The sequence below is a fragment of the Rana temporaria genome, chromosome 2 (genome assembly GCF_905171775.1).
Source record: "Rana temporaria chromosome 2, aRanTem1.1, whole genome shotgun sequence".
NCBI lineage: Eukaryota > Metazoa > Chordata > Amphibia > Anura > Ranidae > Rana > Rana temporaria.
In genome coordinates, this window is record NC_053490.1 from 420588225 (window position 1) to 420613869 (window position 25645).

Sequence of the window (25645 nt, forward strand, 5' to 3'; positions counted from 1 at the left end):
TTCCACCCGGGATGAGAGATCCCCTCTGTGGACGTCATATGACTATGGGCCGGTACGGAAATGGTTAAATGATAATTGAGCAGTCATGAAACACTGTACCCAAACTAAATTGTAATGATTTGGTTTACACAACTAGAGTTTTCTTTTGGTGGTATTTAATCACCACTGGGTTTTTTATTTTTTGCCAAATAAATGAAAAAGGACCAACATTTTAAAAAAATCTGTTTTTTCTTTGTTTTTGTTATAAAATGTTGCAAATAAATGACCGTTCTTCATAAATTTAGGCTAAAATGTATTCTGCTACAATTCTTTGGCAAAAATAACCTAAATTAGTGTATATTATTGAGTCTGTAGGAAAGTTACAGAGGCCACAAACTATGGTATATAAGTGAAAATTGATCAATCCTGATCTGACGGTTCATTTATTGGGCCCAAAAATGTAAGAATAGTACAGATATCCCACAAATCACCCCTTTTTGGAAAGTAGACAGTCCAGGGTATTTAGTAAGAAGGCATGGCGAGTTTTTTGAAGTTGTCATTTTTTGTCATAATTTTTTTGTCACCAGAGCAGTATATAATATACTACTCTGGGGAATAGATCAGGATTATTCTTTTACTCATTATGATTGCTTAACTGCTTCCAGACCGCCCACCGCCGTTTTACGGCGGCAGGTCGGCCCCCCTGCGCAAGAGCCGTAGTATAACGTCGGCTCTCGCGCAGGCCACGAGGCCACCGCTCGCCCCCGACTCCCGTGCGCATGCCCGGGATCGCTTGTTACAGAGCGGGGACCGGGAGCTGTGTGTGTAAACACACAGCTCTCGGTCCTGTCAGGGGGAGAAATGCTAACCCTCTGTTCATACAATGTATGAACAGAAGATCAGTGATTTACCCTAGTGAGGCCACCCCCCTACAGTTAGAACACACCCAGGGAACATACTTAACCCCTTTCCCGCCCCCTAGTGTTAACCCCATTCACTGCCAGTGGCATTTTTATAGTAATCCAATGCATTTTTATAGCACTGATCGCTATAAAAATGCCAATGGTCCCAAAAATGTGTCAAAAGTGTCCGAACTGTACGCCATAATGTCGCAGTACCGAAAAAAAAAACGCTGATCGCCGCCATTACTAGTAAAAAATAAATATTAATAAAAATGCCATAAAAATACCCCCTATTTCGTAAACGCTATAACTTTTGCGCAAACCAATCAATAAACGCTTATTGCATTTTTTTTTTACCAAAAATATGTAGAAGAATACGTATCAGCCTAAACTGAGGAAAAAAAAAGTTTTTTTTTGTATATTTTTCGGGGATATTTATTATAGCAAAAAGTAAAAAATATTTTTTTTTTCAAAATTATCGCTCTATTTTTGTTTATAGCCCAAAAACTAAAAACCGCAGAGGTGATCAAATACCACCAAAAGAAAGCTCTATTTGTGCGTAAAAAAGGACGCCAATTTTGTTTGGGAGCCACGTTGCACGACCGCGCAATTGTCAGTTAAAGCGACGCAGTGCCGAATCGCAAAAAGTGCTCTGGTCTTTGGGCAGCACAATATGGTTAAGTGGTTAAAGCAGTGAATTTTATTGCTATAAGTAAGCATTTTACTGATTTAAATCGATTCATTCAGCTTGTTTTGTTGTGATTAGCTGTGATTGTCCAGAACTAATCACATGGTACGGATGGGCTGTAATTGGCCCTGTGTGTACCATGTGATCATTGTGGCCAATCACAGCTAGCAACACAATTGTACACAATGAATGGCATTAAAGGATACCACAAATTGTTTACAATTATCATGTGATCCGCTGTGATCGAGCTGCTGCAGTGATCAGTCATCTGACAGCCGCAGCAGGACCGTTCTCATCAGATGGACCGACCGTGTGTACGCGGCCTAAGACTCTGGTGCTGGGAGAGATCATGTGACTGGACCATGGCATCTTTCTAGATAGAATAGGCTTAGGATAGGGATGGAAATAGATTTAACCTTAGTTTTGACTGAACTTGCACTTTAATTAACAAAAAATAACATTTCGCACACATTAAAAACATTTGTTAGGGTATTATTTGTGTATTGCATGAATACTGATACAATCATACAGCACATTTTTAAAACAAATATAGTGTTTTGTATGGTTTCTGTTCTTTAATACTTTATTTGTTTAATATGCAACAACATTGTAGTATGTTGACAAATGAAACTTTATTTTGTGTTGTATTTTGTAGCACTTAATTTTCTCTTCTGTTTTCAGTAGACACGATGTTACACTCATTAGCAATACCCTCAAAGGCAACAGTGTAAAATGTGTTCCTTGGTGTGGAAATGCTCAGCAAATTAGGGTGTAGATGTGCACCCCTGGTCAATATTCACATGCTTGATGTGTCCTATTGAAGTCTCCAGGAAACAGATTCACAATACAGAATGACTGGCAAGAGGCTGCAGTCAAACCCTGATGTATAATGAAAGCTCTCTTTACAAATGTGAAAATTATATACGAAGCTCGAAATATATATGTTTGATGGTTTTTGGCAGAGTGGCAATGTTTTTTTTCAATGACATTAACATTTACCGAATGATTTTACTTGTCTCCTCTACATGCTTTTTAAATGCTTATTGCTTCTTTGAACAGCTGTCACTCAGAAAAGCTGGAAGGGTCTTGTATGGCAATATTTGATTTAATTAGAACCAAAAAGGAGAATGAAGGATTAGTGGTTAACTGAAAACCAATCAACCTGGCATTCTGCGGGATTGAAAACACTTCCCCATATCAACATCCTTCTGGCTCACTGCTGCATGTAATAGCATCTGGATGTTACTAGGAGCACTGGATATGTAGGTTAGCTGTAGAATTCTATGTATTCTTCACCAATGAATATAAAAAAGTATAAACCATGACAATTCAGTCATGTGTAGCAAAAAAGGAAAATATTGATTACGCGAAGTCTTTGTAGTCTCTCAAGAGATACAACAAAAGTATACATAGACATGCAAAACCAAATATTATATACAAAAGTATAAGTATAGATAAACTTATGTCTAATAGTCTATTGGAAGCTCAATTTTATATTATCTTCCAAATTCCAGTGAATTATTGTTAAATATTCCATGTATATTCCATGATGGTGTCTTGCGTTAAACCTTTTCTGGACCATCATCTATTATTTTTCCATTTAGACAGAGTGTGCTGTTTTGCAGATTATCTTTGGCAGCTTCATCATTAGTAGGATTGCCATTGTATTGCCTTCGGTAAAGCATTCTGCAGATAACTGTGACGAGGAACATTTCCATGATCATGAGCTGTTGATTCATATCTGTAAGACATGATATTCAAGAAATGTGGTGTTAGATAATAATAATAATATCAATTGCTAATAAAACAAAAAGAAAAAAAAAAGATTGAAATTAGAATGTGAAACCAGAGATGAGCAAATCAGGTGTACAGTACTATTATTTGATCTTGGATCTTCATGATTGATGGTGATAGATCTATAAGAATAACATTCATATCTGAAATGTATTATATCCATGGGCGTAGCGTAAGGGGTTGCAGGGGTCACAATTGCAACCCAGCCCCTAGCTCCAGGGGGCTCCTGCAGCCTCCCTGTCATATCATATCCTCCACAAAGTCCAGCTCCGCTTTTCCCTAGGGCCCCACAGCTACACTCCAGTACTGGGCTTCCGCTTTACATTCCACAGTCCACCCCTCTGTTCTCATTGGCTGGGGAGAAGCTGTGAGCTATTTCCTGAATGAAGAGGAGCATGGGGTGAGAACAGCCCAGGATGGGGAAGTGTCTGTGCTGTGTGCTGCCAACATGGAATGGTAACCAAGCTCAGTGAGTTAAGAGAAGGAGAGTGCCGTCCTGTAGCCACAATAGGACAGATGGCTCTTAAGCCACTTTGAGTATCTTGGCATGCGGTGGGTGTATCTGCACGCACGGTGAAAGTGGTGGGTGGTAGTTGGAGGGGCCAGGTCAAGTTTTGCATTGGGGCCCACAAGTTTCAAGCTACACCTCTAATTATATCTGTGGTATTCCACTGCCATTTACAAGATTTGTCTTTCACAAAAAATCTTACCTCCAATACCTCTGGTAAACAACAATGGAACCCTAGTCAGGTGGTTTGCTTATATTAATAGGAAAGGTAATCACTCACTAGTGAAATACAATCTGAAGACATGAAAGGGGCTGGTCTGATAGTAGCAAACATGGTGATTATAAAAATGTTTGTCGTGGTCTGTCCTGGACAGGGGTACAGGGATTCTAGAAGCCGATTGATATTTAATGAGCATTGGACAAAAATCATACAGCACACTTGCAAATTAGTGCAAGAACCCTAAATTTCCTAATCCGTAATAACTGTGAACAGCATACAGCCTCTAAAATCCTACTCCTGCCACCAGATGTCAAGCAATGATGCCCATGGCAACTCTCTAATCAGAGTGAGAACCTTGTATGGTGGACATGGAATGAGGAGAGCTTACTTTAGGAAGTTAAAACAAGCTGTGATACAGATATTACTGCTTGCGATACCGTTGTCCACTACTGGAGCAGTGTTGCCAACCGCCAGCATTTTTACTGGCAGCCTGTAAAAAACAGGTTATATTCTCCTGCCAGTAAAAGTAAAAGGTTGCCAGTAAAAAAACGCTCGGTTTGGTCCGGAGCTGGCTGGAACCATCCGAGTGCTTGCCACAGTGTGATCGGACGGCTCTGGTGGAGGTGGTGCCCGAGCATGTCGTGTGATGTCATGGTGCAATTGAGCCAAGCAGAGTGACCAGAGCCTTGTGTGTGGGCCTGCGGTATGGGAGCAAGGTAGGCTGGGACCGGGACCGTCAGTGCTGTTTAGACTGGAGTGACCACTTGGCTTGGAGAGAGACTGCCACTGTGACTCATGAGGGGACGTGTTGTGTCAGTGAGGTCTCGTCATCATCTGTGCGACTGCACACTGCTGTCAGTGTCACTGTGAAAGTCAATTTCATGTGTGTGTGCCGCCCATTCTAATTTCTTGCCCTCCTGAGGCTGGTCCCTGAGCTACTTACTTACTATATCAAAAATAATTGTGTTTTAAATATGTTTTTTGCCTTTCTATCTACCTTAAATCATATTGGCAATTGCATATTGTATTTGTCTGTAGCTTAAATACTCTAATTTGCACTTGTAACTTTTGGAATGCCAGTAAAAACTTGGTTGTGCCAGTAAGTTTTGGGTGTTGTGTCAGTAAATGTCAATCTGGTAGGTTAGCAACACTGTACTGGAGGGTAACTTGGCTAAATCTAGCTGGCTGAACACACACAGGTAGATAAAAATCTTGCATAAATCTGGTACACGCTAAGGACTGTGGAGCAGCCAAGTGATTCCCATACACTTCCAACAAACAAGCTACCCTGTAAGTTAGAATCATGATGTTATCACAACCTTTCCTGATGCCTGTTCTGTTGGAAAAACATCAATTGCAGCCACTGTGCCCATAAAATGCAGCCACTATGCCATCAAATACAGCCACTGTACCCATCAATTGTTGCCTCTGTGCCCCATAAAATGAAGCCACTGTGCCATAAAATGCAGCATCTGTGCCATCGACTACAGCCACTGTGCCCAAACGCAGCCACTGTGCCCATCAAATGCAGCCACTGTGGCCCATAAAATGCAGCCACTGTGGCCCATAAAATTTAGCCTCTGTGCCCATCATATGCAGTGCATGTGCCCATCATATGCAGCCTCTGTGCCCATCATATGCAGCTTGTTCCCATCCTATGCAGCCTCTGTGCCCATCATATGCAGCCTCTGTGCCCATCATATTCAGCCTGTGCCCATCATATGTAGTCTTTGTGCCCATTGAATGTAGCCTCTGTGCCCATCATATGCAGCTTGTGCCCATCATATGTAGCCTCTGTCCCCATGATATGTAACCTGTGCCCATCATATGTAGCCTCTGTGCCCATCATATGTAGCCTCTCTGCCCATAATATGTAGCCTCTGTGCCCATCATATGTAGTATGTGCCCATCATATATAGCCTCTGAGACCCACCATATGTAGCCTGTGTGCCCATCATATGTAGCCTGTGCACCCATCATAGGTAGACCTTGTACCCATCATATGTAGCCTCTGTGACCCATCATATGTAGCCTCTGTGCCCATCATATGCAGCCTCTGTGACCCATCATATTTAGCCTCTGTAACCTATCATATGTAGCCTCTGTGACCCATCATATGTAGCCTCTATGCCCACCATATGAAGCCTCTGTGCCCATGATATGTAGCCTCTGTGACCCCCCTGCTTGTCATCTGACCGCCACACGCTTACCCCATTCTGGTGGCGGGTGACGGGCTGGAGAGAGGGGGCGGCGCCCGTTCACCCTTAATGGACGCACCGCCACTGGTTGGCATGCTGTTGGGTGCAAACCAATAGAACAGGCTCCAGATGAATTACCTTTTGGTCATTTTTTTATGCTCCTCAATTTATGGTGATATGGACGTGGGACAGACTCTAACCCTTGGCTACTCACTTTTGGAGGTGTCACCTTAACTCACCATTAGTAGAGGTTCTTGCCTCCTGAAATGGACATAAGTTAGGCCAACCACAGACAGTTTGAATCTTGGCCAGTTCAATAGGAACCAGCTGAGATTTGAACAGTATATGGGCAGGCTGAATGCACCAAGTTGATCGATCGATCGATCAACTTTGGTACAACCAGCATACCGGATTTCATTGCGATTAATGCCTATCGGCTGCGATAGCCGTTAGCAATAATCACTGTTTTCTCCTGGTAGGGACAGCTTCCCCAGCCCGCCCTCGACCCCCACACCAGGAAAACACGATGTCTCGGTAAGAGGGATTCCCCTGTCAGCACTGTCGATGTTGATGGGGGAATAGTGCAAATTCAAACTCTTTTGTCAGGTTCTTGACAAAGGAGGAAGGGCTGGTTTTGATGACTGAGTTAAGTTAGGATTTCTGACATCAGCGCATTATCCTAATCACAGCAAGTCCAAACACTCCATGACTGGTGGGATCCAAAATGGCTGTTTTATCTGTCTCTAGGGGGTCTCTGTCCCTAGGGGGTTCTGTACAACTAAAACATACTGTTTTTTTAAATGCACATTCTGTAGTTTCCATCTCCCAGAGACTAATATAGATTTTAATTAATATGAACATTTTCCTCTGATCTTTAGGAAAATGACAAACAGTTTGCAGACAGCATGGAGCCCAATGTGAACAGATCCCTTCCACCCTGCTTCTTTTGGAGTCATCCTGTCTGAAGGATTCTTCTGAGTGCTTCTGAAATAATAGTTCTTGTTCCCTAATCTACAGCTACCCTGTTTCCCCAAAAATAAGACCTACCCTGAAAATAAGACCTAGCGTTATTTTTCAGGAGGGCTGCAATATAAGCCCTACCCTGAAAATAAGCCTTGGTTAAAAATGCTTGTAAAATCCTATAATACACTCTATTATAGTAGTATATAATGTACAATGTGTGTGTTTCTGTAATATAATTGCGGGGGAAGAGAGCTCCGGCAGGTAACAAAAGCACAGAGCGGCTCTATAACAAAGGTATTTGGCACAATTATATTACAGAAACACACACATTGTACATTATATAATACTGTAATAGAGTGGAATAGGATTTTACAAGCATTTTAACTCAGTTCACGCTGGGGATTCCTGGCAGGGAGGGAGAGAAGACATCACATTACATAGTAAGACCTACCCTTAAAATAAGCCCTACTGTGTCTTTTGTTGGCATAATTAATATAAGACCCAGGCTTATTTTCGGGGAAACATGGGTACATGCCCACAGGTCCTGTCAGAAATAGTTAGCAACAAGGTGTTAGTTCCTCCAATGCCCAGGCCTGAGCAATCTTTTCAAATTCAAACTGTGAACATGTGTCTACTATTGACCAATAAAGTTTAAGCCCTCAACTTCATACAAAGTGGCCCGTGGCACAACAGTTCAGAGAGGCAACAGTCCTTTAGAGCAGTAGTCTCCAAACTGCGGCCTGGGGGCCAGATGCGGCCCTTTGCTTGCTTTTATCCGGCCCTTGGGGCGCTATTTCATCCACTGATACCAACAATGGAGCATAGTTTCTCCTACTGACACCAACAATTGGGCCCAGTGACACCAACAAAGGGGCTCAATGACATCAACGATGGGCCACAATTCTTCCCAATGACACCAATGATGGGACACAATTCCTCACAATGACACCAATGATAGGGGACAATTCCTCACAAGGACACCAACAATGGGGCACAGTTTTTCTCAATTACACCAACAATGGGGCACTGTTTTTCTCAATGACACCAACAATTGGACCTAATGACGGGGCACAATTACTCCCACTGAAACAAACAATGGGGCGTTAATTTTTCCCACTGATGCCAGGACCTTTTCGACTCCCACCTACCACTATCTGGCCCTCGTAAACTCTGAAGGAAGAGGTGGTAGTCCTCTCATCAAAAGAGCTCCAGGGTGGGGTGTAGGAGAGCTGAAATGTTTGATGAGACTTTAAGGTAATTTTTTTAATTATATCAATATTTCTGGACAACCATGTTTTACAATCAGGCAACCAGCAACACACAGCAAGATACTTACATAACATTCTGTAAGTGTTTACATCTACAGTGCCTTGAAAAGGTAGTCATGCCCCTTGAAATTTTCCACATTTTCTCATGTTGCAACCAAAAACGTTAATGTTACTTATTGGGATTTTATGTGATAGATCAACACAAAGTGGCACATAATTGTGAAGTGAAAGGAAAAGGATAAATGGTTTTCCATTATTTTTACAAATAAATATCGGAAAAGTTTGGCGTGCATTTGTATTTAGCCCCATTTACTCTGATACCCCTAACTAAAATCTAGTTGAACCAATTGCCTTCAGAAGTTGCCTAATTAGTAAACAGAGTCTACCTGTGTGTAATTTATTCTCAGTATGAATATAGCTGTTCTATGAAGCCCTCAGAGGTTTGTTAGAGAACCTTAGTGAACAAAACAGCAACATGAAGGCCAAGGAACACACCAGACAGGATAAAGTTGTGGAGAAGTTTAAAGCAGGGTTAGGTTTAAAAAAACAAAAACAAACTTTGAACCTCTCACAGAGCACTGTTCAATCCATCATCTGAAAATGGAGTATGGCGCAACTGCAAACCTAACAAGAGATGGCTGTCCAGCTAAACAGGCAAGGAGAGCATTAATCAGATAAGCTGGTAACTCTGGAGGAGCTGCAGAGATCCACAGCTCAAGTGAGATAATCTGTCCACATGACAACTATTAGTTGTGCACTCCACAAATCTGCCCTTTATGGAAAAGTACCAGGAAGAAAGCCATTGTTTAAAGAAAGCCATAAGAAGTCCCGTTTGCAGTTCGTGAGAAGCCAAGTGGAGGACACAGCAAACAAGTGGAAGAAGGTGCTCTGGTTAGATTAGACCAAAATTTAACTTTTTGGCCTAAAAGCAAAATGCTATGTGTAGTGGAAAACTAACACTGCACATAACCCTGAAAACACTATCCCCACTGTGAAACATGGTGCAGGCAGCATCATGTTATGGTTATGCTTTTCTTCAGCAGAGACAGGGAAGCTGGTCAAAGTTGATGGGAAGATGGATGAAGCCAAATACACAGCGGGCCATATTCTCAAATAATTTACGCCAGCGTATCAGCAGATACGCCGACGTAAGTCCGATCCTATGTTTAAGTGTATTCTCAAACTGAGATACACTTAAACATGCCTAAGATACGACGGCCTGCGCCGTTGTATCTTAGGCTGCAATATTTACGCTGACCGCTAGGTGGCGGTCAGCGTAGAATATGCAAATGACTAGTCACGCCGATTCTCTAACGTACGCTTTCCCGCCGTAGTGTTTTAACGTCGTTTCCGTAAGCGATACGCGGCGAAAGATAAACATTTCACGTCGTTTGCGTAAGTCGTCCGTGAATGGCGCTGGACGCCATTTACGTTACAGTCAAAACAAATGACGTCCGTGAGACGTCATTTAGCGCAATGCACGTCGGGTAATTTACCCGACGGAGCATGCGCATTACGATCAGCGCGGGAGCGCGCCTAATTTAAATGATCCACGCCCCCTACCAGGATCATTTGAATTAGGAGGGCTTGCGCGGGTGGACTTTACGCGCCGCCGCCGCAAGTTTACAGGTAAGTGGTTTGGGAATCAGGCACTTGCCACTTAAACTTGCGGCGGCGTAACGTAAAGGACATACGTTCCGCCACCTCAGATCTTTAAGAATATGCCCCACCATACCTAAAAAAAAACCTGTTAAGAGTCTGCAAAAGGCTTGAGACTGGGGCGGAGGTTCTCCCTCCAGCAGAACAGCAACCATAAACATACAGCCAGAGCTACAATGAAATGGTTTAGATCAAAGCATATTAGTGTGTTAGAATGGCCCAGTCAAAATCCAGACCTAAATCCAATTGAGAACCTGTGGCAAGACTTGAAAATTGCTGTTCACAGACATTCTCTATCCAATCTGACAGAGCTTGAGCTATTTTGCAAAGAAGAACGGGCAAAAATGTCATTCTCGACAAAGCTGGTAGAGACATTCCCAAAAAGACTTGCAGCTGTAATTTCAGCAAAAGGTCGTTTTACAAAGTATTGATTAGGGGCCTGAATATAAAATGCACGCCACACTTTCACATATTTATTTGTAAAAAAAAAAATTGAAAAACATTTATAATTTTTCTCCCACTTTACAATTATGTGGCACTTTGTGTTGGTCTATCACATAAAATCCAAATAAAAAACAATTACTTTTTTGGCTGTAAAATTACAAAGGGCCAGATTCTCAAAGAGTTACGCCGGTGTATCAGCAGATACGCCGACGTAACTCCGAATCTAAGCCCGTCGTATGTCTAAATGTATTCTCAAACTGAGAACATGCCTAAGATACGACGGCCTGCGCCGTCGGATCTTAGGCTGCGATTCTAGGCCGGCCACTAGGTGGCGCTTCCATTGCGGTCGGCGTAGAATATGCAAATTAGTCGTTACGCCGATTCACGAACGTACGCTTGCCCGTCGCAGTAAATTTCCCCCCGTTTCCGTAAGAGATACGCAGCGTAAAGATAAACATGCCCCCTAGGTGGCGTACTCAATGTTAAGTATGGCCGTCGTTCCCGCGTCGAAATTTGAAAATTTTACGTCGTTTGCGTAACTCGTCCGTGAATGGGGCTGGACGCCATTTACGTTCACGTCGAAACCAATTATGTCCTTGCGACGTCATTTAGCGCAATGCAAGTTTGGAAAATTTAGGGATGGCGCATGCGCAGTACGTTCAGCGCGGGAACGCGCCTAATTTAAATGATCCACGCCCCCTACCCGGATCATTTGAATTAGGCGGGCTTGCGCCGGGGATTTACGCTACGCCGCCGCAACTTTACAGGCAAGTGCTTTGTGAATCAAGCACTTGCCCGTAAAACTTGCGGCGGCGTAACGTAAATGCGATACGTTACGCCGCCGCAGATCTACGGGAATCTGGCCCACAATGTGGAATACTTTTTCAAGGCACTGTATTTAACAGATCTACAAGTGCCTACATTAATGTCTCCCTATGCAGTTTGTCAAAGCACTCCTTCTCCTTTCCCTATCACAGCTAAAGTACATTGTCACTATTGTTACAGTGACCTCATCCTTTTATAGTAAGTGGGGCTTGCTTATCCAAATATCTTGTTAATAGCTCTTCTAAGTCAGTGAACCCAAATTTTAAAGGCCAGGGAGTGCATGATGGTTTCAAATAATTTGGTATGGTGCAGCTCTTCTCTCCACTCACTTCTGGGTCTCGCTGGCTTTGCTGGGGCTTCGAGAGCCATTGGCTCCCAGTGCTGTCAATCAAAGCCAGTGAAGAGGGAGCGGGGTGCAGGGCTGAGTCCTGCTGTCTGTGTCAATAGAGCAATACAGCAGCAGGGCTTCTTGTGCGGGCATGCACAAGTGCTCCTATGGGAAGCAGATTCCCATGGGGGCACTGGACAAAGGGGAGGGTCCATGAGTGCTGGAGGGGAACCTGAAAAGAGGAGGTTCATGCTTTTTTTTTTTTAAGTTTACCTTTACATTCACTTTAATCCTCCCCTATGCTATCCAAAAGGAAAAAAAAAAGGTTTGCCTCTAGATAAACTAAACTTTAAAAGCCGGCCATACATGGATCACAATTTGGCTGGTTCAGCAGGAACTGGCCAAATTTTGTTCCATTGATGGGCACCATGGTTGCACACAAGTTGATCCATTGATAGACTTGTGTACAACCAGCCTATCAGGTTTTCCCAGAGCGATTAGTGCAACAGGCTATAAGCCGTCAACACTAATGTTGCCGGGAGGGAAGACTCCCCGCTGGGAGAACACAATAGCACTGCGGCAGAGATTCCCCCATCAACACTGAATATGTTGATTGGGGAATTGAGCAATTTCCTTTTTCTCCAATCTGTGGTAGAAGGAAAGAAAATTGCATAGTGGCTTTTTTAGTCCAAGCAATGACGAGGAATTTGAAAAATGTAAAGTGCTGGTTAACACACAAAGATTTTAAAGTGGTTGTAAAACCTTACACACCACTTTTACCTACAGGTAAGCCTATAATAAGGCCAGGGTCACCATTAGGAAGGGTGCAGGCATTACACTTGTAAGGGGCCTGATGGCCCCCAGGGGCCCGGCTGGCCCCCCTCCCCCTTGTAATTTTTTTTGCATTACACCTATAAGGGGCCCGATGGTCCCCAGGGCCTCTTACAGGCCCGACTGGCCCCCTCCCGTTTTTCTTAAAATTATTTATTTATTTATTTTTTGCATTACACCTGTAAGGGCAGCACAGTGGTGCAGTGAGTAGCACTTTCGCCTACCAGCAAAAGGGTCGCTGGTTCGAATCCCGACCACGACACCATCTGCCTGGAGTTTGCATATTCTCCCTGTGTCTGCGTGGGTTTCCTCCGGGCACTCCGGTTTCCTCCCACACTCCAAAGACATGCTGGTAGGCCCAGTATATATATGTATGACTGTGTGTCCCTAGCGTGTCGAGATCCTACGGGGTAAAATTACCGCACCAGCCAAGCAGACACTGGCTGGAAAAGTGCCCAGAGGCGATTCAGTTTCGCATGTGCAGCGCTATACAAGTCATTCATTCATAAGGGGGAAATTTGTGATTGCTGCCCTGAATATGGCTTACCTGTAGATACTATAAATATCTTCTAAACTTGCACTGTTTAGGAGATATTCTCTGTATCAGCATTCGCGACGTCATCGCCACATGCGCACTGAAGAAACGGTGCGCTTGTGCCATTTCTTCCACTGCTGTGCCGTTACCAGCAGCTCCCGTGTGCACGCACGGGAGTGACGTTATTGTGGCTCCGGCTAATCACAGCGACAGAGCCTGCGAACCAGGAAGTAACTCCTGGAGATATGTTGCTGGCCACAGCAGTGTACAAGGACCGCTGCGGGTGCTTCAATCTAAGGTAAGTATTTCTTTGTCTTTGTCTTGCAGGTTTTTTTTTTTGCCATGGGTTTACAACCACTTTAAAGCGGGAGTTCACCCATAAAACAATTTTTCCCCTTAGATGGATGCTCGTTTTGTCTAGGGGAATCGGCTAGTTGTTTTAAAATATGAGCCGTACTTACCGTTTTCGAGATGCATCTTCTCCGTCGCTTCCGGGTATGGGTCTTCGGGAGCGGGCGTTCCTTCTTGATTGACAGTTTTCCGAGAGGCTTCCGACGGTCGCATCCATCGCGTCACTAGTAGCCGAAAGAAGCCGAACGTTGGTGCGGCTCTATACTGCGCCTGCGCACCGACGTTCGGCTTCTTTCAGAAAATCGTGACGCGATGGATTCGACTGTCGGAAGCCTCTCGGAAGACTGTCAATCAAAATAGGAACGCCCAGTCCCGCAGCCCATACCCGGAAGCGGCGGCGAAGATGCATCTCGTAAACGGTAAGTACAGCTCATATTTAAAAACAACTAGCCGATTCCCCTAGACAAAACGAGCATCTATCTAAGGGGAAAAAGTGTCATGTACGGGTGAACCCCCGCTTTAAAAGCCTTTTGAAATAAGTTATGTTATTGTGTAGAAATCTAAAGAGTAAAAAGCATCAACAATCCCTTTATTGTGACTGCACCACATCTGAATGTTGGCAGAGTCGGCAACAACAGTGTCAGTCATTTCAAAAGGCTGTCCTTCATGGCGAGACACCTGACCTACCTGTTCAGGGTTGGTCTGTGAATGGCTTTATGCTACAGTAATTCCTGCAGATCCCAGGTCCATAGATAATATATCTTATCTACAAATGCTTTCCTTATAGTTCATCTTTTGTTGTAGACCTATAACCAAACATTGATTACACTACCAAAGTACACAGTAGTCCCGTCTAGCAGAACCTCCCAGCAATATTGTGTGCTGGAATGAGATGATAATAGGGAGAGGACAAGAAGTAGCCAGAAAGCCTTGTCTGTGTGACAGCCGATTACGTGTTGTAGTGCTATTGAGGACAGAGTTAAACTATCAACCACTTCTCTAGTTCCTATTATTAGTATTTTTACACAATCAAACATTTTCCAATTCCCTTTGTTACAAAATATAGCACATCCACAATAACAGGTTAAAATAATGACACCTTTGACTATCATCTGTCGTACAGTCTAGGTGGTATTTTTCATTTATATTGCTACGTAAGTGTTATTTCTTTTCTCTATTTGATTGTTTATATTGTATGTGTTTTTTGTCTTGAGAGTAAAACTTATCTTTGTTGGGTTAAATATTATTTACACCTTTGTACATTTTATTTATCTATAGCAAATACAATAACCCAAGATTAGGGTCTGCAATAGTTCTTTGTCTCTGGGCTAAAGTCTGTTATTGAATGGTTAACAGGCTGAATTTTTTTTTTTTTAGCAAAAAATAGAAATTGAAAACATTTCTGAAGATTCATATCTTTTTAAAGGATTATCTAAAGCTTTGTGTTTTAAAAAACAAAAATGACAAATATGTCATACTAACCTACTCTGTGCAGTTGGTTTTGCACAGAGTGTCCTCAATCCTCCTCTTCTGGAGTCCCTCAGCGGCGCTCCTGGTATTTCCTCTTCTCGTGTGCAACATTGGAGAGCCGCTCTCCCTCAGGGCACTCATGCGGGCGTGCTCCCGTGTCCTGCTGCTGCGTCTATTGACACAGACAGCAGGACTCGGCTTTGCCCCCCCCCCCCCCCCGGCGTCATTGGATTTTATTGACGGCAGCGGGAGTCAATTGCTGCGCTGCCATCAGTCTATTCAATCAGGACCCGAGACACCGGTTGGAGCTGGTGTGCTCGTCACTGTCTCCGGAAAGACCGGGTTCAGGTAAGTATAAGGGGGGCTCTGGGAGACTGCATAGAATGCATTAGGGTGAAAACCCCCAAGGGTTTACAACCCCTTTAAAATTGTATTTTATCTTCACACTCACAAGAATGAGGTGAGAAAATCCAGTCTGTCCACTAGGGGCAGAAGCCAAATTATTAACTTATCAAAAGAGCAATCTAAGTATCTAGACCTTTGTCTGTACCATGCTTTATGTTTTTGTACTGTATACTATAGCTCAGGGCTCAAAATTTCAAGTCCTGAGCTACTAGCCAGGCCTCGAAATGTTACTCGCCACCAGTTGCCCCACCCAGCCCGCCCCGCCCCTAAAGATGCCCTCATAAATAATCTCATGAAATGACTCTTAAATCGTTTATGCAGAATTAAGTTATAGAAATAAATATTAACAACAACGGTATCCGTGCCCACCAATGCAGGCTGCCTATGCCCACCAATGCAGCCTTGTGTCCACCAAACGCAGCCCGTGTCCACCAAACGCAGTCTGTGTCCACCAAACGCAGCCTGTGTCCACCAAACGCAGCCCGTGTCCACCAAACTCAGCCTGTGTCCACCAAACCCAGCCCGTGTCCACCAAACGCAGCCTGTGTCCACCAAATGCAGCCCGTGTCCACCAAATGTAGCCCATGTCCACCAAATGCAGCCCGTGTCCACCAAACACAGCCTGTGTCTACCAAGCGCAGCCCGTGTCTACCAAACGCAGCCTGTGTCTACCAAACGCAGCCCGTGTCCACCAAATGCAGCCCGTGTTCACCAAATGTAGCCCGTGTCCACCACATGCAGCCCGTGTGGCTCTCTTTCTCTTCCCACTCCATGGTCACTGGGAGAAGGACTCCCATTACACACAGACTGCCGGTGGTGCTACCAGGCAGCCCTTTCTCGTCAGTCCTCAAAATCCACTCGCAAAATGCGAGCAGGCGAGTGGATTTTTGAGGGCTGCATAGCTTATCTGTAGACAGAGATAAAATTGAAACCAGCTACACATTTATAAAAAAAAATGAAATGTAATGTTAGATTCAACTAATAAAAGTACCTGAATCTGTCTTGATTTTAATCTTTGGTAATCACCTGCACAGCAATACTCCTCCTGGGAGGGTCAGCACTCTTAACTATTCAGGACTTTATTTCTGTAGCCCCCTAGTCCTAAACAGGGACTATTATGTCAATTTAGATTTGGGCTGAGCTGTATCTGGTTTTTCCTAAAAGGTTAAAAGAGAAGTATTTTTTAAAGAATTATACTTACCTAGGTGGATGCAGCATTGGTCCTATGCTGCATCTGTCCCCCGCTGGATCTAAGATTTAAAACAGAGCGATCAAACACAAATGATCGCTCAGTTCTCAGAACTCTGTGAGCAGAGAAATGGTGTCTGTCAGTCACTGCTGGTTTCCCTGCCCCCCCCCCCCCTGCTCACTGGAGCGCCGGGCTGTGGAGGGGGTGGAAGCAGCTGGCTCAGGCTCTCAGCAGCTCACTGAGAGGCTGAGACAGGTGTTGGTCTAGGGCTGTGGGTGGATCCTGATTATGTTGTCGCAATCTTTCCCCAGCCTGGACTGGCTCTGACATCAGCCGACAGTGGGCTTAAGCACGCTGTCTACTGAAAATGGGTCACAGGAGTGCAGAACAAACTGCATCCTGTGATCTACAGGAGAAGTACAGCCAAACAAGCTTTTTCTGTACTTCTCCTTAAAGTTCGCTTGTGATTTCTCACTGTCACCAGTAGATGTCACTGGTATCACAGGTCATAGTGTAAGCTTTTATACTATAAATTATGAGTGTTTATATTTTCTTTAGCCAGTCTGGTAGGAGGTTCATGCCACTGGTGTATGCTGGGGGAGGATATAATATTTAGGACAGACCATGTGCTTGCTCTCTTTCCCTGGGCTGAGACCTAGGTAAGTGCTGCTGGATTGAGCTCTGCTGTTAGGCCCCATAGCCTGGTTTGGGGCCTAACATGTGCTGAAGTGGTTCTGAAGCTGTCTTGTCTGGTCTGGAGGAAGCTGTCCCAGAAGGGCCTGGTGACTCACTTGGAGGATGCACTGAAATTTTGGAACGCCCTTACAGTGTTGCTGGGTCGGCATTAAAGTTCTGACCCTGTGAAGCTGGACATTGATCTGGAGAGTCTGTAAGTTATCTGCTACTGTATCTGAGACCCCTAACCTCTATCTCCTTAAGCATTCTGCAATAAAACTTTAAAAAGACAAAAGTGACTGGCACCCATTATCCTTTCTTGGTCCCACTATTTTAGCCAATGACTCAGCCCTGGGGTGAAATGCTAGCCCACCCCTGTCTCTGGGGGTACTATCCTGCCTTTGGGGTGTTAGAGGGGTGCTACATTTTTTTGCACACTACTGTCAATCCAAAACACAAAGAGTGCCTTAAAAAAGTATTTATACCCTTGCCATTTTCCACATTTTGTCTTATTACAATGAAAACGTGAATTTATTTTATTAGGGTTTTATGTGATAGACCAACACAAAGTGGCACATAATTGTGAAGTGGACGGAAAATTATAAATGGTTTTCATATTGCCTTACAAATAAATATCTGAAAATTGTGGCGTGCATTTGTATTCAGCCCCCTTTACTCTGATAACTAAAATCTAGTGGAACCATTTGCCTTCAGAAGTCACCTAATTAGTCAATAGAGTTCACTTGTGTGTAATTTAATCTCAGTATAAATACACCTGTTCTGTGAAGCCCTCAGAGATTTGTTAGAGAACCTTAGTGAACAAACAGCATCATGAAGGCCAAGGAACACACCAGACCAGGTCAGGGATAAAGTTGTTGAGAAGTTTAAAGCAGGGTTAGGTTATAAAAACAATATTCCAAATTTTGAACATCTCACAGAGCACTGTTCAATCCATCATGCGAAAATAGAAAGAGTATGGTCTCGTACACACGACCGAGTTTCTCGGCAAAAACCAGCAAGAAACTTGCTGGGAGATATTTTTTTGCAGAGGAAACCGGTCATGTGTACATTTTCGTCGAGGAAACTGTCGAGAAACTCGACGAGCCAAAAAGAAAGCATGTTCTCTATTTCCTTGACGGGAATGGAGAAAATTGGCTTGTCGAGTTACTCGACGGCTTCACAAGGAACTTGACGAGCAAAACTATGTGTTTCGCCCGTCGAGTTTCTCGGTCGTGTGTACGAGGCCTGAGGCACAACTGCAAACCATCCAAGACATGGCCATCCACCTAAACTGACAGGCCAGGCAAGGAGAGCATTAATTAAAGAAGCAGCCAAGAGGCCCATGGTGACTCTGGAGCAGCTTCAGATATCCACAGCTCAGATGGGAGAATCTGTCAACAGGAAAACTATTAGTTGTGCACTCCACAAATCTGGCCTATATAGAAAAGTGACAAGAAGAAAGACATTGTTGAAAGAAAGCCATAAAAAGTCCCATTTGCAGTTTACAAGAAGCCATGTGGGGAAAACAGCAAACATGTGGAAGAAAGTTCTCTGGTCAGATGAGACCAAAATTTAACTTTTTGGCCTAAAAGCAAAATGCTATGTGAGGCGCAAAAATAACACTGCACATCACCCTTGTCGTTCAAAGTATTGACTCTGGGCTGAATATAAATGCACGCCACACATATTCACATATTTATTTGTAAAAAAAAATGAAAAACATATAATTTTTCTCCCATTTACAATTATGTGCCACTTTTTCCAGACCTAAATCCAGTCGAGAATCTGTGGCAAGACTTAAAATTTGCTGTTCACAGATGCTCTCCATCCAAGAAGAATGGTCAAAAATGTCCCTCTCTAGATGTGCAAAGTTGGTAGAGACAGCTATAATTGCAGCGAAAGGAGGTTCTACAAAGTATTGACTCAGGTGGATGAATACAAATGTACCCCACACTTTTCACATGTGCCACTTTGTTGGTCTATCACAAAAAATCCCAATAAAATACATTTACAGTTGTAGTTGTAACATGACAACATTTGGAAAATTTCAAGGGGTATGCAACCGCTCAGGCTTGATCTCATTGGTGTGCTGTTGATTCTTAATTGCAAGTTGCAGACTGGGATATGGTATTTAAGTGGGTTTATTGCTGAACTGAAGAGTAGTTTACAGAGACTTCACAGACATGGCTGTGCTGTATGGCTCCAGTGCAAACGGTCCAAATCTTTGCTAAAAAAAAAAAAAAATCACAAAAAAGGGCAACGATTAAATGGAAAAAATTAAGACTTAACCGTTTGTGTTTTTATAGAAGCAATAGATTATATGTTATCTTATATGTACATCGAGAAGTCTTTTTTCTTCTTAAGGTATAACAATAGACAAAACTTTTTCATTTTGGACAAAGTGGAGAGGGTGTTCTGTCCACCAGACTCATATTCTTATTACCTGTATCTGTATTGTAAAAAAAAACATGTAAAATCTGTAATTTACATAAGACAATCATATGTGGAGTGCAGGCTCCATCTAGTGTTATTTTTTGGTATTGCTTTAGTTCTGTTCATATACTACTGTATGTGTAGTTTAGGAAGTTGTTAGTAAGCATGGAATTCTGGGTAGAATCTTCACAGGAAGTAAACAGCCACCATGCTTTGAGAAGACACTGAAGGGAGCAGGACATGTCTTGTTCAATCTATCGCCATCACCCCTTAGAGAACTTAAAAAGTACGTTTTTACTATCACATCTTGTATTGTATATCAGTGTTTCTGTTATGTATGCTGTATTGTATGCAATATTGTACTGTTTGAGGTCTATTTCTGTTATTTTGTACTTTCACCTAGCTTGTTATAATAAACTGAGATCAAAGAAATATGGTATCTGAAGTTTATGGGATAAGAAGGTTTAGCTGAATGTCCTTGAGACAGAACAGAGGGATTTAGGTTTTATTGCTGTATGTGCACTTGTTAGGGAGATTCACCCTCTCTATCTGTCTTGTCTAGCATTTGCATTAAAAGTGAAATGAAAAGAAAATCACAAATTTTGGGTTGTCCTCAGAAAAGTAATAGAGGGGATATCTTCCAATAGGGACCTGGGGGGCCTAAAAGTATTTGCATGGATTTCCTCTTACTTCCTGTCTTGGCTTTTGGAAATGAAGAGAAGGTAAATCTCCTCAAATGGGACACAAATGGCAATAAAAAATGCAACAGGGGGTATAACCCTTCCTTAGTTTATCCAAAACAAAAAATTGTTTTTCTATAGTTCTATTTTAAGTTTTGCTGGGAACTTCTCTTTGCTATCTAGCGAACTAGCATGATATGTAAAAATACTTTTAGTTTTCCAGGAATTAGATATACTGTATGTGCAAAAAATTTCATGACACAGAAAAGGCTTCTGTAGGGCAATGTAGGGAGGGGATACAAAAAAAAGACAAACAACACTACTTCTTCTCTGTATGAGAGTCAGGCCTCGTACACACGACCAAGTTTCTCAGCAAAAAACAGCAAGAAACTTGCTGGGAGATATTTTTTTGCTGAGGAAACTGGTCATGTGTACATTTTCGTCGAGGAAACTATCGAGAAACTCGACGAGCCAAAAAGAGAGCAAGTTCTCTATTTCCTCGACGGGAGTCTCAAATTGGCTCGTCGAGTTCCTGGTCGGGTTGGTTTCCGAAAAGAAACTTGAGCGTGTGTATGCTAAGAAACCCGCGCTTGCTCAGAATAAAGTATGAGGCGGGAGTAAAAGTAGCATTTGTAATGGAGATAACACATTTTTCAAGCTGTAACAGACTGAAAAGTGCAAATCGTCTCTTAACCACTTCTCTACTTTGGGTGTTTTTCAGATTTGGCGTTTACAAGACTAAAACATTTTTTTTTGCTAGAAAATTACTTAAAACCCACAAACATTATATATATTTTTTTTCTAATACCCTAGAGAATAAAATGGCGATCATTGCAATACTTTTTGTCACACCATATTTGCGCAGCGGTCCTACAAGCGCACTTTTTTTTGAAAAAAATCACTTTTTTTAATTATAAAATAAGACAGCAATACATTTGGCCCAATTTTTTTATATATTGTGAAAGATAATGTTACGCCGAGTAAAATGGTACCCAACATGTCACGCTTACAAATTGCGCCCGCTCGTGGCATGGCGTCAAACTTTTACCCTTAAAAATCTCGATAGGCGACGTTTAAAAAATTCTATAGGTTGCATTTTTTGAGTTACAGAGTAGGCCTAGGGCTATAATTATTGCTCTCGCTCTAACGATCGCGGCGATACCTCACTTGTGTCGTTTGAACACCGTTTTCATATGCTACTCACTACTCACGTATGCGTTCGCTTCTGCGCACGAGCTCGTCGGGACGGGGCGCTTTAAACATTTTTTTTTTTTTTTCTTATTTATTTTTATATATTTTATTATTTTTTACACTGGAAAAAAAAAATGATCACTTTTATTCCTATTACAAGGAATTGGAAAATGTCATTTTTTCAAATGACAAAAAAAAAAAATGTTTCTTTAAGAGGCTGGGCGGGACTGACGTTTTGACGTCACTTCCGCCCAGCCGAGCTATGGGGACGGGGGCGAAGGAGATTTTTCCTTCAGTCTCGTCCCCGCTCAGCTCCCGAACGGTCGCGATCTCCTCCGCCGCTACCGACGGCTCCGGTAAGCGGCGGAAGGCGCGGGAGAGCGGTGCCCTCTCCCGCCACCGATAATGGCGATCTCGCGGCGCATCTGCCGCGGAGACCGCCGTTATACCGCTGACAGTAAAGATAGATACCTCGGTTGTGGCAGCAGCTGCTGCCGTTACCGAGATATGTATCTTTAAAGTGCCGCCGTATAAAGTCGTACAGCGGTCTGGAAGTGGTTAACAAACTTTTACTTAACACGCAAACACATGAGATTAGCAAAACCAGCCCCAAGAGTTTAGCCAGTGGAATCGAACTTCCCCTGCCGTTGTATGTGTTGTATGTCACCGCGTTTGAGAACGAGGAGATTTTGTCTTGACTGTGTGTACGCAAAGCAAGCTTGTCGAGTTCCTCGACAAGCCTAACAAGGAACTCGATGAGGAAAACTATGTGTTTCGCCCGTCGAGTTCCTCGTCGTGTGTACGAGGCCTCACAGCTCTGAAAGCCGAGGAAGTACAGCAAGTCTATAATATCTGGAATTAATGAAAGAATTAATTTCAGACTAAATAAACAGAAGTGGCGCATATGTGACATATACATCAGTAAAGGTAACTTTTTTTATCCCAACAGATATAACCAAAAGCTCTCTGGCATGAGTTCAGCTATAACTACAATTACATCACAGAATTGTGATAATACTAACTTTTATTAGTCACACAGTGTATCGATATGTAATTGAAATTGTTTGCTGTAGTATGGCCCTTTATTAAATTAAAGGTAAAACAAATGTGCAGTGCTAAAGGTGAAACAATGAATTCAAAAGTATTAACAAATGAAAACAAATAATAAACAAAGTAATGTGAATCACAGCCAAAAAGGCTGAAAAAACGTGAGTCTCAGTCACTGGGGAATGAAACAACTTCAAAACAAGAAAAACACACTCCTCTTATCAAAGGGGAGTGATATATAAAAGTGCAAATAGAGTTATCACACACAAACAAGTCCCATGTATGCATAAATGTCTCTAAAACACTGATGAGTGATTTCCAAAGTGCAATGGCGCAAGCGAAGAAAGAAGGACATCCATCGTGAAATCACATAAGTGAAAACATCAAATGTAAGGTAGCGATCCTGCCACCATGAGATAAAGGTTGGTACTCTTACCTATGGGACGAAATGCATAGGGTGCTTCACATCTGTAGCCATTTAATGCGCCTATTACCCTTTTTTTTGTGATCACTCATGTTACATTCATTTACCAGATGTCTGTATTTTATGCATTTTTTTATTAAATTCTTTGGTCATTTTTGATCTATGCCATGTGGAGGCTTCTTTTTTTCTTCCATTTTTTATCCTTCTGAGGCATCCATTCTTAACCGCCTGTTCCCTGTGGAGGGAATTGTTGCTGAAAGCGGGACATTCCTTAATCTTTCTCGCAGGATGCATGCTCGATTCAACAGTTACCAGAAGCTATATCGGTCACCTACCCTGATTAACATCCGAGGAAGAGAAGATCCTGATACTCTTACTGTTTTGCGATTTTGACTTGCCACCCTCCAGTGTCTGAGTCCATTTATTACGGTAAGAATACCGACCCTTATCTCATGGTGGTGGGATCACTACCTTACATTTGATGTTTTCACTTATGTGATTTCACAATGGATGTCCTTCTTTCTTCGTTTGCACCATTGCACTTTGGAAATCATTCATCAGTGTTTTAGAGACTCTAACTCTATTTGCACTTTTATATATCACTCCCCTTTGATAAGGGGAGTGTATTTTTCTTGTTTTGAAGTTGTTTTATTCCCCAGTGACTCACATTTTTTCAACCTTTTTGTTTATTGTTTGGTTTCATTTGTTAATACTTTTGAATTTATTGGTTCACCTTTAGCACTGCACATTTGTTTTACCTTTTGTTATACAATTTCTATTTGTATGTGCTGGCCGCTTTACGTACCAGATAGTGCGGTAATATCCTTCCATACACCATTAAATGAAAGGTACTCACATGATGCTCTGGATGGTCCCGAGAGTGGAGGAACACAGGTAATCACTGCAACATTACCAAGAATCGTAATGATCGACGTTTGCAGTTGGCTCAAAATAACAATGAACTGTAAAAAAAAAATAACGATTTTAAACAAGATAAATATCAGTGTGCTCCATTCACAAAATGAAGTTGAGTTATTTAGGTGTCAGGACACATTTTGACGAAATATCACATGCAATCCTGAAACTAGACCGTTTCCAGTAGTTACAGAGACATTTTTTAAAACACTCAGTAAATACTGCATGAAAATAAGTTAAAATCCATTCACAGAAAGAAAAAAATAATTAAATGCATGTGGAAATTAAGTAGTGGTCCAGGCATGTGGTATGTGTGGAATGTGTACTGTTTTAATAACTAGCGGGTGGCTGCCCACTCCTTAACAGACAGTTAATAACATGGTTGTTAAGGAGCAGGTGGCCGCCGCGTCCTTAACAACCGATCAGTTATCAGTGAAATGTGAACAAAATGACCTGGGCCCCCCCAAATTCACACCAGGCCTTTTTGGTCTGGTATATCTTTTAAAGGGAACCCCCACGCCAAAAATGGTGTGGGGTCCCCCTCAAAATCCATACCAGACCCTTATCTGGGCATGTAGATCAGCAGGTCAAGAAAGGGTTTGCTTTGCCCCCCAAAAGTACTGTTCCCATGTTGATGGGGACAAGAGCCTCTTCCCCACAACCCTGGCTGGTGGTTGTGAGGGTCTGCAGAAGTTTTGAGAGATCCCACCCCTCCCCCCATGTGTCTGAATGGAGCTCAGATCAGGTGCCCTCATAGAAAGCTGCTGGGCTGGAGGGAGGGGCCAGGAGCAGCGAAGAGGAACCCAAAAAAAGGCTGCTCAGGGCAAATCCACTGCAACAGAGCAGGTAAGTGTTTGTTTTTTAAATAAAGATACTTTACAATCACTTTAATGGCATCTCCACACAAGTGTCCCAGGGCCATCAGTAGATAGGGATCCCTTGCACAACACATTTGTTCACCAGCGATATAAGTTCATGTAAAAACAAACACATATACACTCTTCATAGTGTAGAATATTGCATGGTACCTTTATTCGTATTGCAGAAAATTTCTGAAAATCCCTTATATATTGTTAATATCTTTTACAGTGATGTTTTTCTGTAGCTCTGCTTACCGATCCCTGAAACCTTTACTTTCTCCGCTAAGTAAAATGATGTCCAAACACAGGGTGGGACTTGGTTTAGTCTAGGTCTCTGTGTGAAGCAAAGGGATACATTTACTAAAACTGGAGAGTGTAAAATGTGGTACAGCTCTGCACAGAAACCAATCAGCTTATAGGTTTTTTTCCTGTCAAAGTCAAACAAAGGTAACGTTAAAAGCTGATTGGATACTATGCAGAGCTGCACCACGCTTTGCACGCTCCAGTTTCAGTAGATCAATCCAAAAGTGTTCCTTTATTGCTCTACATCAGTTATTAACCTCCCTGGCGGTATGATTCTTTCAGAAAAAACATGCTGAAAGCGGTACCATTATTTGCAAGGAAATTTGGCGTTTTATATTGTAGGTCTGTAATTCTTAGGAATAACTCACTTAAAGCGGGGGTTCACCCTTAGAGGGCACTTTTCCCCCTTCGCTTCCTGCTCGTTATTACTAGGGGAATCGGCTATTTATTTTAAAATATGTGCAGTACTTACCCGTTTACGAGATGCATCCTCTCCGTCGCTTCCGGGTATGGGCTTCGGGAATGGGCCTTCCTTCTTGATTGACAGGTTTCCGAGAGGC

General features: G+C 42.7%; 1 protein-coding gene across 1 annotated transcript in view; it reads right to left on the reverse strand.

Annotated features, from left to right (window-relative positions):
- Positions 1 to 1990: 1990 nt before the first annotated feature.
- Positions 1991 to 25645, reverse strand: part of LOC120927498 (organic solute transporter subunit alpha-like) — a 62880-nt gene continuing 39225 nt past the window's right edge. The window contains exons 7-8 of the mRNA XM_040338209.1: positions 23864 to 23969; positions 1991 to 3310 (exon numbers count right to left, since the gene is read on the reverse strand). Coding sequence (XP_040194143.1) covers positions 3132 to 3310; positions 23864 to 23969 — 285 coding nt within the window. The 3' untranslated portion in view covers positions 1991 to 3131. The remainder of the gene's footprint in view (positions 3311 to 23863; positions 23970 to 25645) is intronic.